Source organism: Oncorhynchus nerka, linkage group LG14 (genome assembly GCF_034236695.1).
Source record: "Oncorhynchus nerka isolate Pitt River linkage group LG14, Oner_Uvic_2.0, whole genome shotgun sequence".
Classification (NCBI taxonomy): domain Eukaryota; kingdom Metazoa; phylum Chordata; class Actinopteri; order Salmoniformes; family Salmonidae; genus Oncorhynchus; species Oncorhynchus nerka.
This window is the reverse complement of record NC_088409.1, coordinates 94076087-94094242: the sequence shown is the minus strand read 5'-3', so window position 1 is coordinate 94094242 and position 18156 is coordinate 94076087. Positions and strand designations below refer to the sequence as shown.

The 18156-nt window shown below is 43.1% G+C and overlaps 1 protein-coding gene across 2 annotated transcripts in view; it reads left to right on the top strand.

Annotated features, from left to right (window-relative positions):
- LOC115124585 (voltage-gated potassium channel subunit beta-1) overlaps positions 1 to 18156 on the top strand; it is a 218241-nt gene that overhangs the window by 154585 nt on the left and 45500 nt on the right. For both annotated transcript variants that reach the window (XM_065000552.1, XM_065000553.1), the window contains exon 3: positions 7754 to 7791. In XM_065000552.1, the coding sequence (XP_064856624.1) occupies positions 7754 to 7791 (38 nt within the window). The remainder of the gene's footprint in view (positions 1 to 7753; positions 7792 to 18156) is intronic.

Genomic DNA, 18156 nt, shown 5'->3' with positions numbered 1-18156 from the left:
TAAGGGGGATATGTATAGTATAGTACTGGGGATATGTACGTATAGTATAGTACTGGGGATATGTATGTATAGTATAGTACTGGGGATATGTACGTATAGTATAGTACTGGGGATATGTACGTATAGTATCGTACTGGGGATATGTATGTATAGTATAGTACTGGGGATATGTATGTATAGTATAGTACTGGGGATATGTATGTATAGTATAGTACTGGGGATATGTATGTATAGTATAGTATTGGGGATATGTATGTATAGTATAGTACTGGGGATTTGTATGTATAGTATAGTGCGGGGGATATGTACGTATAGTATAGTACTGGGGATATGTATGTATATTACGGGGCATATGTATGTATAGTATAGTATAGTACTGGGGATATGTATGTATACTATAGTATAGTACTGGGGATATGTATGTATAGTATAGTACTGGGGATATGTACGTATAGTATAGTATAGTACTGGGGATGTGTATGTATACTATAGTACTGGGGATATGTATGTATAGTATAGTACGGGGCATATGTATGTATAGTATAGTACTGGGGATATGTATGTATAGTACTGGGGAGATGTATGTATAGTATAGTATAGTACTGGGGATATGTACGTATAGTATAGTACCCGGGATATGTACGTATAGTATAGTATTGGGGATATGTATGTATAGTATAGTACTGGGGATATGTATGTATAGTATAGTACTGGGGATATGTATGTATAGTATAGTAATGGGGATATGTATGTATAGTATAGTACTGGGGATATGTATGTATAGTATAGTATAGTATTGGGGATATGTATGTATAGTATAGTACTGGGGATATGTATGTATAGTATAGTACGGGGGATATGTACGTATAGTATAGTACTGGGGATATGTACGTATAGTATAGTACTGGGGATATGTATGTATAGTATAGTACTGGGGATATGTACGTATAGTATAGTATTGGGGATATGTATGTATAGTATAGTACTGGGGATATGTATGTATAGTATAGTACTGGGGATATGTATAGTATAGTACGGGGGATATGTATGTATAGTATAGTACTGGGGATATGTATGTATAGTATAGTATTGGGGATATGTATGTATAGTATAGTACTGGGGATTTGTATGTATAGTATAGTACTGGGGATATGTACGTATAGTATAGTGCAGGGGATATGTACGTATAGTATAGTATAGTACTGGGGATATGTACGTATATTACGGGGCATATGTATGTATAGTATAGTATAGTATTGGGGATATGTATGTATATTATAGTACTGGGGATATGTATGTATAGTATAGTATAGTACTGGGGATATGTATGTATAGTATAGTACTGGGGATATGTATGTATACTATAGTATAGTACTGGGGATATGTATGTATAGTATAGTACTGGGGATATGTATGTATAGTATAGTACTGGGGATATGTACGTATAGTATTGTATAGTACTGGGGATATGTATGTATACTATAGTACTGGGGATATGTATGTATAGTATAGTATAGTACTGGGGATATGTATGTATAGTATAGTACTGGGGATATGTATGTATAGTATAGTATAGTACTGGGGATATGTATGTATAGTATAGTACTGGGGATATGTACGTATAATATAGTACTGGGGATATGTATAGTATAGTATAGTACTGGGGATATGTATAGTATAGTATAGTACGGGGGATATGTACGTTTAGTATAGTACTGGGGATATGTATGTATAGTATAGTATTGGGGATATGTATGTATAGTACGGGGCATATGTATGTATAGTATAGTACTGGGGATATGTATGTATAGTATAGTACTGGGGATATATATGTATAGTATAGTACTGGGGATATGTATGTATAGTATAGTACTGGGGATATGTATGTATAGCATAGTATAGTACTGGGGATATGTATGTATAGTACAGTACTGGGGATATGTACGTATAATATAGTACTGGGGATATGTATAGTATAGTATAGTACTGGGGATATGTATAGTATAGTATAGTACGGGGGATATGTACGTTTAGTATAGTACTGGGGATATGTATGTATAGTATAGTATTGGGGATATGTATGTATAGTACGGGGCATATGTATGTATAGTATAGTACTGGGGATATGTATGTATAGTATAGTACTGGGGATATGTATGTATAGTATAGTATAGTACTGGGGATATGTATGTATAGTATAGTACTGGGGATATGTATGTATAGTATAGTACTGGGGATATGTATGTATACTATAGTATAGTACTGGGGATATGTATGTATAGTATAGTACTGGGGATATGTATGTATAGTATAGTACTGGGGATATGTACGTATAGTATTGTATAGTACTGGGGATATGTATGTATACTATAGTACTGGGGATATGTATGTATATATAGTATAGTACTGGGGATATGTATGTATAGTATAGTACTGGGGATATGTACGTATAATATAGTACTGGGGATATGTATAGTATAGTATAGTACTGGGGATATGTATAGTATAGTATAGTACGGGGGATATGTACGTTTAGTATAGTACTGGGGATATGTATGTATAGAATAGTATTGGGGATATGTATGTATAGTACGGGGCATATGTATGTATAGTATAGTACAGGGGATATGTATGTATAGTATAGTACTGGGGATATATATGTATAGTATAGTACTGGGGATATGTATGTATAGTATAGTACTGGGGATATGTATGTATAGTATAGTATAGTACTGGGGATATGTATGTATAGTATAGTACTGGGGATATATATGTATAGTATAGTACTGGGGATATGTATGTATAGTATAGTACTGGGGATATGTATGTATAGTATAGTATAGTACTGGGGATATGTATGTATAGTATAGTACTGGGGATATGTATGTATAGTATAGTACTGGGGATATGTACGTATAGTATAGTACTGGGGATATGTATGTATAGTATAGTACTGGGGATATGTATGTATAGTATAGTACTGGGGATATGTATGTATAGTATAGTATAGTACTGGGGATATGTATGTATAGTATAGTACTGGGGATATGTATGTATAGTATAGTACTGGGGATATGTATGTATAGTATAGTACTGGGGATATGTACGTATAGTATAGTACTGGGGATATGTACGTATAGTATAGTACTGTATAGTATAGTACTGGGGATATGTATGTATAGTATAGTACTGGGGATATGTACGTATAGTATAGTACTGGGGATATGTATGTATAGTATAGTATTGGGGATATGTATGTATAGTATAGTACTGGGGATATGTATAGTATAGTACGGGGGATATGTATGTATAGTATAGTACGGGGGATATGTATGTATAGTATAGTAAGGGGGATATGTATAGTATAGTACTGGGGATATGTACGTATAGTATAGTACTGGGGATATGTATGTATAGTATAGTACTGGGGATATGTACGTATAGTATAGTACTGGGGATATGTATAGTATAGTACGGGGGATATGTACGTATAGTATAGTACTGGGGATATGTATAGTATAGTACGGGGGATATGTATGTATAGTATAGTACTGGGGATATGTACGTATAGTATAGTACGGGGGATATGTATGTATAGTATAGTACTGGGGATATGTATGTATAGTATAGTACTGGGGATATGTATGTATAGTATAGTACTGGGGATATGTATGTATAGTATTGGGGATATGTATGTATAGTATAGTACTGGGGATATGTATGTATAGTATAGTACTGGGGATATGTACGTACAGTATAGTACTGGGGATATGTATGTATAGTATAGTACTGGGGATTTGTATGTATAGTATAGTGCGGGGGATATGTACGTATAGTATAGTATAGTACTGGGGATATGTATGTATATTACGGGGCATATGTATGTATAGTATAGTATAGTATTGGGGATATGTATGTATACTATAGTACTGGGGATATGTATGTATAGTATAGTATAGTACTGGGGATATGTATGTATACTATAGTATAGTACTGGGGATATGTATGTATAGTATAGTACTGGGGATATGTACGTATAGTATAGTATAGTACTGGGGATGTGTATGTATACTATAGTACTGGGGATATGTATGTATAGTATAGTACGGGGCATATGTATGTATAGTATAGTACTGGGGATAAGTATGTATAGTACTGGGGATATGTATGTATAGTATAGTATAGTACTGGGGATATGTACGTATAGTATAGTACCCGGGATATGTACGTATAGTATAGTATTGGGGATATGTATGTATAGTATAGTACTGGGGATATGTATGTATAGTATAGTACTGGGGATATGTATGTATAGTATAGTATTGGGGATATGTATGTATAGTATAGTACTGGGGATATGTACGTATAGTATAGTATAGGGCATATGTATGTATAGTATAGTACTGGGGATATGTATGTATAGTATAGTATAGTATTGGGGATATGTATGTATAGTATAGTACTGGGGATATGTATGTATAGTATAGTACGGGGGATATGTACGTATAGTATAGTACTGGGGATATGTACGTATAGTATAGTACTGGGGATATCTATGTATAGTATAGTACTGGGGATATGTACGTATAGTATAGTATTGGGGATATGTATGTATAGTATAGTACTGGGGATATGTATGTATAGTATAGTACTGGGGATATGTATAGTATAGTACGGGGGATATGTATGTATAGTATAGTACTGGGGATATGTATGTATAGTATAGTATTGGGGATATGTATGTATAGTATAGTACTGGGGATTTGTATGTATAGTATAGTACTGGGGATATGTACGTATAGTATAGTGCAGGGGATATGTACGTATAGTATAGTATAGTACTGGGGATATGTACGTATATTACGGGGCATATGTATGTATAGTATAGTATAGTATTGGGGATATGTATGTATATTATAGTACTGGGGATATGTATGTATAGTATAGTATAGTACTGGGGATATGTATGTATACTATAGTATAGTACTGGGGATATGTATGTATAGTATAGTACTGGGGATAGGTACGTATAGTATTGTATAGTACTGGGGATATGTATGTATACTATAGTACTGGGGATATGTATGTATAGTATAGTATAGTACTGGGGATATGTATGTATAGTATAGTACTGGGGATATGTATGTATAGTATAGTATAGTACTGGGGATATGTATGTATAGTATAGTACTGGGGATATGTACGTATAATATAGTACTGGGGATATGTATAGTATAGTATAGTACTGGGGATATGTATAGTATAGTATAGTACGGGGGATATGTACGTTTAGTATAGTACTGGGGATATGTATGTATAGTATAGTATTGGGGATATGTATGTATAGTACGGGGCATATGTATGTATAGTATAGTACTGGGGATATGTATGTATAGTATAGTACTGGGGATATATATGTATAGTATAGTACTGGGGATATGTATGTATAGTATAGTACTGGGGATATGTATGTATAGTATAGTATAGTACTGGGGATATGTATGTATAGTATAGTACTGGGGATATGTACGTATAATATAGTACTGGGGATATGTATAGTATAGTATAGTACTGGGGATATGTATAGTATAGTATAGTACGGGGGATATGTACGTTTAGTATAGTACTGGGGATATGTATGTATAGTATAGTATTGGGGATATGTATGTATAGTACGGGGCATATGTATGTATAGTATAGTACTGGGGATATGTATGTATAGTATAGTACTGGGGATATATATGTATAGTATAGTACTGGGGATATGTATGTATAGTATAGTACTGGGGATATGTATGTATAGTATAGTATAGTACTGGGGATATGTATGTATAGTATAGTACTGGGGATATGTATATATACTATAGTATAGTACTGGGGATATGTATGTATAGTATAGTACTGGGGATATGTATGTATAGTATAGTACTGGGGATATGTACGTATAGTATTGTATAGTACTGGGGATATGTATGTATACTATAGTACTGGGGATATGTATGTATAGTATAGTATAGTACTGGGGATATGTATGTATAGTATAGTACTGGGGATATGTATGTATAGTATAGTATAGTACTGGGGATATGTATGTATAGTATAGTACTGGGGATATGTACGTATAATATAGTACTGGGGATATGTATAGTATAGTATAGTACTGGGGATATGTATAGTATAGTATAGTACGGGGGATATGTACGTTTAGTATAGTACTGGGGATATGTATGTATAGTATAGTATTGGGGATATGTATGTATAGTACGGGGCATATGTATGTATAGTATAGTACAGGGGATATGTATGTATAGTATAGTACTGGGGATATATATGTATAGTATAGTACTGGGGATATGTATGTATAGTATAGTACTGGGGATATGTATGTATAGTATAGTACTGGGGATATGTATGTATAGTATAGTATAGTACTGGGGATATGTATGTATAGTATAGTACTGGGGATATGTATGTATAGTATAGTACTGGGGATATGTACGTATAGTATAGTATAGTACTGGGGATATGTATGTATAGTATAGTACTGGGGATATGTATGTATAGTATAGTACTGGGGATATGTATGTATAGTATAGTACTGGGGATATGTACGTATAGTATAGTACTGGGGATATGTACGTATAGTATAGTACTGGGGATATGTACGTATAGTATAGTACTGGGGATATGTATGTATAGTATAGTACTGGGGATATGTACGTATAGTATAGTACTGGGGATATGTATGTATAGTATAGTACTGGGGATATGTATGTATAGTATAGTACTGGGGATATGTATGTATAGTATAGTATAGTACTGGGGATATGTATGTATAGTATAGTACTGGGGATATGTACGTATAGTATAGTACTGGGGATATGTACGTATAGTATAGTACTGGGGATATGTACGTATAGTATAGTACTGGGGATATGTATGTATAGTATAGTACTGGGGATATGTACGTATAGTATAGTACTGGGGATATGTATGTATAGTATAGTACTGGGGATATGTACGTATAGTATAGTACTGGGGATATGTATGTATAGTATAGTACTGGGGATATGTACGTATAGTATAGTACTGGGGATATGTATGTACAGTATAGTACTGGGGATATGTACGTATAGTATAGTACTGGGGATATGTATGTATAGTATAGTACTGGGGATATGTACGTATAGTATAGTACTGGGGATATGTATGTATAGTATAGTACTGGGGATCTGTATGTATAGTATAGTACTGGGGATATGTATGTATAGTATAGTACTGGGGATATGTATGTATAGTATAGTACTGGGGATATGTATGTATAGTATAGTACTGGGGATATGTATGTATAGTATAGTACTGGGGATATGTATGTATAGTATATTACTGGGGATATGTATGTATAGTATAGTACTGGGGATATGTACGTTTAGTATAGTACTGGGGATATGTACGTATAGTATAGTACTGGGGATATGTATGTATAGTATAGTACTGGCGATATGTACGTATAGTATAGTACTGGGGATATGTATGTATAGTATAGTACTGGGGATATGTACGTTTAGTATAGTACTGGGGATATGTACGTATAGTATAGTACTGGCGATATGTACGTATAGTATAGTACTGGGGATATGTATGTATAGTATAGTACTGGGGATCTGTATGTATAGTACTGCACATAGAAGCACCAAAGCTTCACAGTTATGTGATGCTACACCTTGTAATTGCATCTCTGTGTCTGTTTCAGGTACATGGGTAACGTTTGGCAGTCAGATCACAGATGAGGTAAGACGATCGTTTCCTAATGTTTTTCTACTTGGTTTTATGGAGAGAGGAAATGTGTACAGTCTTTTCCTCTGGTATTTACTGCTCTACAATGACTTGACACTTTAGCAGACACTAAGTTAGCTATGAATCAGAGTGTACTCTGGGTAAAATCTCTTTGGTTCAGTTAGTGTACTTTTTTAAATATTTTTTTTATTTAACCTTTATTTAAAGTAGGCAAGTCAGTTAAGAACAAATTCTTATTTACATTGCCGGCCTACACCGACCAAACCCGGGCCAATTGTGCCTCCGACCTATGGGACTCCCATTTTACGGCCCGGTTGTGATACAGCCTGGATTCGAATTTGTGATACACTACAGCAGTGTAATGTGTGGTAGGTGTGTATTGAAAAAAAAATGGATATAAATACCTTTCACCAGTTATCATACACCCTCATTTAAAAAAATCCAATCGCTGCGCATTAGGCGTATTTGCGACACTGATTTATCATTTGATGTACTGTACATGCCAACGATTTATGTGAATGATTCAAAGCAAGAGTTAATTATTGGACAATTGCCTTATCGGAGTCGGCAAACTTATCGGCAACCTGAGGACAATGCATTGTTGCAATCCCGTCAAAGAAACAATCAAACATGTGGTTAATAGACACCCAAGGTTTCACTATAAGACACTTTTACGGGACTGTTTTCTCACGGCACATGTACCTACTGGGAAAAAAAAACGTATTATTTTATTCCTGATGGTAATATACCTTTGTCACAACTGTGTCCGCTGTTCTCTTATCAATCCTCATTCCGGTGAGAGAATAAAGGTTTGAGTTAGAAAAACATGTAACACAAAAATGTGTTGTATATCTCCTTTAAGTGTTCCTGTAACTTGTATTATTTGGGAAAGAATAAACGTGAACCTAAGACAACGGTATAGGAGCATAAGAGCTCCATTCACAACCATGATGAAAAATGACCTGTTGCAGGACATTTCAACAGCCATGATCCTGAACTAAGAGCCTTACGTTATGGTGTAGGCGCCACGGAGGGGAGGAGTTAGGGATTCATTACTTGCCCCAGCAGGCCTCAATGGGGAATGGTATTTTTTTTATTTTTTTTGTAGTAGTAGTAGGTTCTAAATAGGTAATGACATCATAATGTATTGTGTGTGTTTTTTTCTTTGTCTTAATTTGATGTTGATGTTTCCACCACAGCGCCCTCTGCTGGGATCTCTTGATCGGGACAATATTTATAATAATGCCCACCTGTGTGGTATTGTTACATGGACCCACTGTCACACACACACACACACACACACACACACACACACACACACACACACACACACACACACACACACACACACACACACACACACACACACACACACACAGACAGGCTTGCTTTTAGGCAAAATAATCTGTGACCTCATTGCCTTCACCATGGCTCCCCTCTCCCCTGGCTCCCCTCTCCCCTGGCCCCCCTCTCCCCTGTCTCCCCTCTCCCCTGTCTCCCCTCTCCCCTGGCCCCCTCTCCCCTGGCTCCCCTCTCCCCTGTCTCCCCTCTCCCCTGGCCCCCTCTCCCCTGTCTCCCTTCTCCCCTGGCCCCCTCTCCCCTGTCTCCCTCTCCCCTGTCTCCCCTCTCCCCTGGCTCCCCTCTCCCTGGCCCCCTCTCCCCTGTCTCCCCTCTCCCCTGGCCCCCTCTCCCCTGTCTCCCCTCTCCCCTGGCCCCCTCTCCCCTGTCTCCCCTCCCCTGGCTCCCTCTCCCCTGGCCCCCTCTCCCCTGGCCCCCTCTCCCCTGTCTCCCCTCTCCCCTGTCTCCCCTCTCCCTGGCCCCCTCTCCCTGTCTCCCCTCTCCCCTGGCCCCCTCTCCCCTGTCTCCCCTCTCCCTGTCTCCCTCTCCCCTGGCCCCCTCTCCCCTGTCTCCCCTCTCCCCTGGCTCCCCTGGCCCCCTCTCCCCTGGCCCCCTCTCCCCTGTCTCCCCTCTCCCCTGTCTCCCCTCTCCCCTGGTTCCCTCTCCCCTGGCCCCCTCTCCCCTGTCTCCCCTCTCCCCTGGCCCCCTCTCCCCTGTCTCCCCTCTCCCCTGTCTCCCCTCTCCCCTGTCTCCCCTCTCCCCTGGCCCCCTCTCCCCTGTCTCCCTCTCCCCTGGCTCCCCTCTCCCCTGGCCCCCTCTCCCCTGGCCCCCTCTCCCCTGTCTCCCCTCTCCCCTGGCCCCCTCTCCCCTGGCCCCCTCTCCCCTGTCTCCCTCTCCCCTGGCCCCCTCTCCCCTGTCTCCCCTCTCCCCTGTCTCCCCTCTCCCCTGGCCCCCTCTCCCCTGTCTCCCCTCTCCCCTGGCTCCCTGGCCCCCTCTCCCCTGGCCCCCTCTCCCCTGTCTCCCCTCTCCCCTGTCTCCCCTCTCCCTGGTTCCCCTCTCCCTGGCCCCCTCTCCCCTGTCTCCCCTCTCCCCTGGCCCCCTCTCCCCTGTCTCCCCTCTCCCCTGTCTCCCCTCTCCCCTGTCTCCCCTCTCCCCTGGCCCCCTCTCCCCTGTCTCCCCTCTCCCCTGGCTCCCCTCTCCCCTGGCCCCCTCTCCCCTGGCCCCCTCTCCCCTGTCTCCCCTCTCCCCTGGCCCCCTCTCCCCTGGCCCCCTCTCCCCTGTCTCCCCTCTCCCCTGGCCCCCTCTCCCTGTCTCCCCTCTCCCCTGTCTCCCCTCTCCCCTGGCCCCCTCTCCCCTGTCTCCCCTCTCCCCTGGCTCCCCTCTCCCCTGGCCCCCTCTCCCCTGGCTCCCCTCTCCCCTGGCTCCCCTCTCCCCTGGCCCCCTCTCCCTGGCTCCCCTCTCCCCTGTCTCCCCTCTCCCCTGGCCCCCTCTCCCCTGGCTCCCCTCTCCCCTGGCTCCCTCTCTCCTGGCTCCCCTCTCCCCTGTCTCCCCTCTCCTCTCCCCTGTCTCCCCTCTCCCCTGTCTCCCCTCTCCCCAGGCTCCCCTCTGTCCTCTCCCCTGGCTCCCCTCTCCCCTGGCTCCCCTCTCCCCTGGCTCCCCTCTCCCCTGGCTCCCATCTCCATGTTCAGTCAACCCAGCCTTGGGTCCCATCCAGTGTCCTTGTCTGTCCCTAAGCCACTCATATGCTGTCACACAAGACACGTACACACACTCACTGCTGTCCCTGCCGAAGGACCCATCCATCGCATTTACTCTCAGCATCATCACGGTCCCCCACCCTCACTGCCACCCTGAACAGAGTCCTCTTCGGATGTCCGCTCCACATATCTCTCTTGAACCCTATGAACATCGCACAATCGACAAGACATGACTAAAACTCTATCCAAGGCTTATGAGCCCAAGTCTGAAACAAAAAAAATAAACTCTAATAACTGTATTACAATTCCAGTGAGTCAGAAGTTTACATACACTAAGTTGACTGTGCCTTTAAACAGCTTAGAAAAATCCAGACAATGATGTCATGGCTTTAGAAGCTTCTGATAGGCTAATTGACATCATAAGAGTCAATTGGAGGTGTACCCGCGGAAAAACATTCAAACAAAACTGATTTTAGGATGACCTTATTTTGAAGTGTAGTCTAGTCGAAGGACTCACCTTTGAGTGTGGACTGTGTTATTAGACATACTGGATGGACTGTTCACACTCCTACATGTATATGCTTCAGTCTGAGAGTACACGTGTAGCCTTAGGCGATGCTGTTTACAGTTAAGACTACAATTATAGTGAATTTATATTGGATTTTGAATAGCCTGGTAATAGGGCATTTTTTATACTTTTATTTTTCATAATTATTTGGATGACACATGACCTGTATATATCTCTCTCTCTCTCTATATATATATATATATATATATATATATCTCACCACCATGCATTTAGTCTTAGAACACCTACTCATTCAAGGGTTTTTCTATTTTTACTATTTTCTACATTGTAGAATGATAGTGAAGACATCACAACTGTGAAATAACACATATGGAATCATGTAGTAACCCAAAAAAGTGTTAAACAAATCAAAATTAATTTTATATTTGAGATTCTTCAATTAGCCACCCTTTGCCTTGATGACAGCTTTGCACACTCGTGCAAAGGTCTGTGAGAGCCAGAAATCTTGCTTGTTTGTAGCTGACCAAATACTTATTTTCCACCATAATTTGCAAATAATTCATTAAAAATCCTACAATGTGATTTTCTGGATTTTTTTTCTCATTTTGTCTGTCATAGTTGAAGTGTACCTATGATGAAAATTACAGGCCTCTCTCATCTTTTTAAGTGGGAGAACTTGCACAACTGGTGGCTGACTAAATACTTTTTTGCCCCACTGCATATATTAATATAAAACTATATATAGTTATATAAAGTTAAAATATAGTTCATATATAGTTAATATCTTTGTTCAGTATATTTTTCAGCTGCTAGTATGAATTCAGCAAATGCTCCTCTCTAAAACCGAAGCAGCCTACAGAATGGGCCGGTGGGAAAGCGTGCGGCCTCCATTCGCGATTCCTGTATGCAGATGACATGTCTTTTTCCCCCCATCCCTGTTCCTGTTCCTGTTCCTGTCCCTGTTCCTGTTCTTGTTCCTGTTCCTGTTCCTGTCCCTGTCCCTGTCCCTGTCCCTGTTCCTGTTCCTGTCCCTGTTCCTGTCCCTGTTCCTGTTCCTGTTCCCGTCCCTGTTCCTGTTACTGTCCCTGTTCCTGTTCCTGTTCCTGTCCCTGTTCCTGTCCCTGTCCCTGTTCCTGTTCCTGTTCCTGTTCCTGTTCCTGTCCCTGTCCCTGTCCCTGTCCCTGTCCCTGTCCCTGTTCCTGTCCCTGTCCCTGTCCCTGTCCCTGTTCCTGTCCCTGTCCCTGTCCCTGTTCCTGTCCCTGTCCCTGTCCCTGTTCCTGTTCCTGTTCCTGTCCCTGTCCCTGTCCCTGTCCCTGTTCCTGTTCCTGTCCCTGTTCCTGTCCCTGTTCCTGTCCCTGTTCCTGTCCCTGTTCCTGTCCCTGCTTATTTGATATCGGGCCATTCTAAATCAAAACAAATTTTTAAATATTAAAAAAAGACGAGATTCAATTGAGAATAGTCTGATGGGTGAAAATGATGATCACTTGATGAGAGAACAGCGTGTGCAGCCTGAGGAACAGCTGTTTCCCCCACACCGCGCAGCCCATATTCAGCGTGTGCAGCCTGAGGAACAGCTGTTTCCCCCACACCGCAGTAGCCCATATTCAGCGTGTGCAGCCTGAGGAACAGCTGTTTCCCCCACACCGCGCAGCCCATATTCAGCGTGTGCAGCCTGAGGAACAGCTGTTTTTCCCCACACCGCGCAGCCCATATTCAGCGTGTGCAGCCTGAGGAACAGCTGTTTTCCCCACACCGCAGTAGCCCATATTCAGCGTGTGCAGCCTGAGGAACAGCTGTTTTTCCCACACCGCGCAGCCCATATTCAGCGTGTGCAGCCTGAGGAACAGCTGTTTCCCCCACACCGCAGTAGCCCATATTCAGCGTGTGCAGCCTGAGGAACAGCTGTTTCCCCCACACCGCGCAGCACATATTCAGTGTGTGCAGCCTGAGGAACAGCTGTTTCCCCCACACCGCGCAGCCCATATTCAGCGTGTGCAGCCTGAACAACAGCTGTTTTTCCCACACCGCGCAGCCCATATTCAGCGTGTGCAGCCTGAGGAACAGCTGTTTCCCCCACACCGCAGTAGCCCATATTCAGCGTGTGCAGCCTGAGGAACAGCTGTTTTTCCCACACCGCGCAGCCCATATTCAGCGTGTGCAGCCTGAGGAACAGCTGTTTCCCCACACCGCAGTAGCCCATATTCAGCGTGTGCAGCCTGAGGAACAGCTGTTTCCCCCACACCGCGCAGCACATATTCAGTGTGTGCAGCCTGAGGAACAGCTGTTTCCCCCACACCGCGCAGCCCATATTCAGCGTGTGCAGCCTGAGGAACAGCTGTGTTTCCCCACACCGCGCAGCCCATATTCAGCGTGTGCAGCCTGAGGAACAGCTGTGTTTCCCCACACCGCGCAGCCCATATTCAGTGTGTGCAGCCTGAGGAACAGCTGTTTCCCCCACACCGCGCAGCACATATTCAGTGTGTGCAGCCTGAGGAACAGCTGTTTTCCCCACACCGCGCAGCCCATATTCAGCGTGTGCAGCCTGAGGAACAGCTGTTTTTCCCACACCGCGCAGCCCATATTCAGCGTGTGCAGCCTGAGGAACAGCTGTTTCCCCCCACACCGCGCAGCTCATATTCAGCGTGTGCAGCCTGAGGAACAGCTGTGTTTCCCCACACCCCGCAGCCCATATTCAGTGTGTGCAGCCTGAGGAACAGCTGTTTTCCCCACACCGCGCAGCCCATATTCAGCGTGTGCAGCCTGAGGAACAGCTGTTTCCCCCACACCGCGCAGCCCATATTCAGTGTGTGCAGCCTGAGGAACAGCTGTTTTTCCCCACACCGCAGTAGCCCATATTCAGCGTGTGCAGCCTGAGGAACAGCTGTTTTTCCCCACACCGCGCAGCCCATATTCAGTGTGTGCAGCCTGAGGAACAGCTGTTTTTCCCCACACCGCAGTAGCCCATATTCAGCGTGTGCAGCCTGAGGAACAGCTGTTTTCCCCACACCGCAGTAGCCCATATTCAGTGTGTGCAGCCTGAGGAACAGCTGTTTTTCCCCACACCGCAGTAGCCCATATTCAGTGTGTGCAGCCTGAGGAACAGCTGTTTTTCCCCACACCGCAGTAGCCCATATTCAGTGTGTGCACCCTGAGGAACAGCTGTTTTTCCCCACACCGCAGTAGCCCATATTCAGCGTGTGCAGCCTGAGGAACAGCTGTTTTTCCCCACACCGCAGTAGCCCATATTCAGCGTGTGCAGCCTGAGGAACAGCTGTTTTTCCCCACACCGCAGTAGCCCATATTCAGCGTGTGCAGCCTGAGGAACAGCTGTTTTTCCCACACCGCAGCAGCCCATATTCAGTTTTGTATTTCTAACACATTCCAAGGTTTGTATGATTCACAACTAAAGTTGCCAAATGAATATAAATCTAGCATACAGTATATAGGACCTGTTTCAAATGACCACTTTTACGCTCGACGCAGTCGCTCCGTAATGGAGAAAAAAACATGTGTTGTTCTATTTTACTCAGCTAAGTTCAATTATATTATTCTTATTATAAAATCATACAATATAAAATAATGGCACAGGACTTATTAAACATATCTTGTCAGCTGAATGAAGAAGCTGACAGACTATGGCATGGAGCCCAGCCAGATAACATAGGCTGTACAGTAGATGTTCTGAGATGTTCTGGTCTTCTGAAATACTGTTTCTTCATATGATACTGTTTCTTTGGACCTGACTAAAATCAATAATGGATTTATTGTGATGGTGCATATTCAATTGATTTATTATACTTTTTTTAAATGTAGATGTTCCCAAAGATGCACATCAGCAGCTTGTATGTGTGAAGGCCTGGGGCTCTCTGGTCCAGTCCCTCTGTTCTCTGGTCCAGTCCCTCTAGTCCAGTCCCTCTGCTCTCTGGTCTAGTCCCTCTGCTCTCTGTTTCTGTTAATTAATGGTCAATTACCGTGAGACAAGCAGCCTTTTGCATGACAAAAACCACCTGACAAAATGTCATGACTGCCACAGCCCTTACCCCTGCCCCCATATTCTCCCCTAGCACCTTTCCACTGCACCCCCACAGTGTCCCCTATGGTTGGGGCTACAGGGTCCCTGTCTGTCTGACATCCCACCCACAACACACACAGCTGGCCTGCCTACAGTACAGTCCCTCTGCTCTCTAGTCCAGTCCCTCTGCTCTCTGGTCCAGTCCCTCTGCTCTCTAGTCCAGTCCCTCTGCTCTCTGGTCCAGTCCCTCTGCTCTCTAGTCCAGTCCCTCTGCTCTCTGGTCTAGTCCCTCTGCTCTCTTGTCCAGTCCCTCTGCTCTCTGGTCCAGTCCCTCTGCTCTCTGGTCTAGTCCCTCTGCTCTCTGGTCCAGTCCCTCTGCTCTCTGGTCCAGTCCCTCTGCTCTCTGGTCTAGTCCCTCTGCTCTCTGGTCCAGTCCCTCTGCTCTCTAGTCCAGTCCCTCTGCTCTCTAGTCCAGTCCCTCTGCTCTCTGGTCCAGTCCCTCTGCTCTCTGGTCTAGTCCCTCTGCTCTCTGGTCCAGTCCCTCTGCTCTCTAGTCCAGTCCCTCTGCTCTCTGGTCCAGTCCCTCTGCTCTCTAGTCCAGTGAAGTGGTGAAGTGAAATTTAAAAAATAGCTTGTTTCAAAAAAACAAAAAAATGGAAATGGAAAAGTGGTGTGTGTATACAGGTATGTTTTCACCCCCTTTGCTATGAAGCCCCTAAATAAGATCTGGTGCTACAAATTACCTTCAGAAGTCACGTAATTAGTTAAATAAAGTCCACCTGTCACATGATCTGTCACACTATATATACACCTGTTCTGAAAGGCCCCAGAGTCTGCAACACCACTAAGCAAGGGGCACCACCAAGCAAGCGACACCATGAAGACCAAGGAGCTCTCCAAACAGGTCAGGGACAAAGTTGTGGAGAAGTACAGATCAGGGTTGGGTTATAAAAAAATATCCAAAACTTTGAACATCCCACGGAGCACCATTAAATCCATTATTAAAAAATGGAAAGAATATGGCACCACAGAAAACCTGCCAAGAGAGAGCTGCCCACCAAAACTCACGGACCAGGCAAGGAAGGCATTAATCAGAGAGGCAACAAAGAGACCAAAGATAACCCTGAAGGAGCTGCAAAGATCCAAAGTGGAGATTGGAGTATCTGTCCATAGGACAACTTTAAGCCGTACACGCCACAGAGCTGGGCTTTGTGTTTGGTGTTCTCCAAAAGGCATGTGGGAGACTCCCCAAACATACGGAAGAAGATACTCTGGTCAGATGAGACTAAAATGTATATTTTTGGCCATCAATGAAAACATTATGTCTGGCGCAAACCCAATACCTCTCATCACCCAGAGAACACCATGTTTTTCATGGGCAGGGACTGGGTGGGAAACTGGTAGGAATTGAAGGAATGATGGATGGAGCTAAATATATTGAGGGACACCTGTTTCAGTCGTCCAGAGATTTGAGACTGTGATGGAGGTTCACCTTCCAGCAGGACAATGACCCCAAGCATACTGCTAAAGCAACACTTGAGTGGTTTAAGGGGAAACATTTAAATGTCTTGGAACGGCCCAGACCTCAATCCAATTGACTTAAAGATTGCTGTACACCAGCGGAACCCATCCAACTTGAAGGATCTGGAGCAGTATTACCTTGAAGAATGGACAAACATCCCAGTGGCTAGATGTGCCAAGCTTATAGAGACAAACCCCAAGAGACTTGCAGCTGTAATTGCTGCAAAAGGTGGTTCTACAAAGAAATGACTTTGAGGGTGTGAATAGTTATGTACGCTCAAGTTTTCCGTTTTTTTGTCTTATTTCTTGTTTGTTTCACAAGAAAACATATTTTGCATCTTCAAAGTGGTAGACATGTTGTGTAAATCAAATGATACAAACCCCCCCAAAAAATCTATTTTAATTATGGGTTATAAGGCAACAAAATAGGAAAAATACAAAGGGGGCTGAATACTTTCACAAGCCACTGTACCTCCCTACTTTATTTACAGGATATGGAACATGTGCTCTTTTAGTATGTCTCCAGTAGGTTTCGTCAAGGAGAAAGCCTCCACTTCTATGCCAAAGATAATAACACAAAAACACTACAGTGAATAGTATACTATTTACACCATAGTGGAGTATTTTTTCATGGTGGGTTGTGCCAGGGGGACAATATGAACACACACAACACCTATTGTGTAACAGGGTGACAATTTTGGGTGGTGGTTTGACGGTGACGTGTGAATTTGGGCTGGTGTTTGGCTCTGGGGGTTGCAGTAAGTAGACGGTAGGGAGGTCCGTGTGGTGACAGTGTAGAGATTAGCATTAATTGGATTTTTAAATTGCAGTGAGTGAATGTGATTATGAAGTCGTGTCAGAGTAACCATGACCTCGTCTTTCAGACTTTCTCTCTCTCCTTTTCTCCCCACGTCTCCTTGTTTCTGTTCTGCTTTCTTCTCCCTCTCAATCAATTAGCCCCTTCTTCTCTCTGAAACTCCTCCTTTCACCACACTCTTCCTGTCCTCTTTTCTATCAATACAATTCATTTCAATTTAAGGGCTTTAATTGACATGGGAAACATATGTTAACATTGCCATAGCAAGTGAAGTAGATAATAAACAAAAGTGAAACCCTCTCTCTCTCTCTGCTGTGTTATACCAGAGAAGGTCATATCTCAGTTTATAGATAAGCCCATTGACCTAGTGCTGAAGACGAGAGTTTTCACACTGGGTGGCTTTTAGGAACATTTAAAAAGTACATTATCTCTCCCCAAGTCTTTC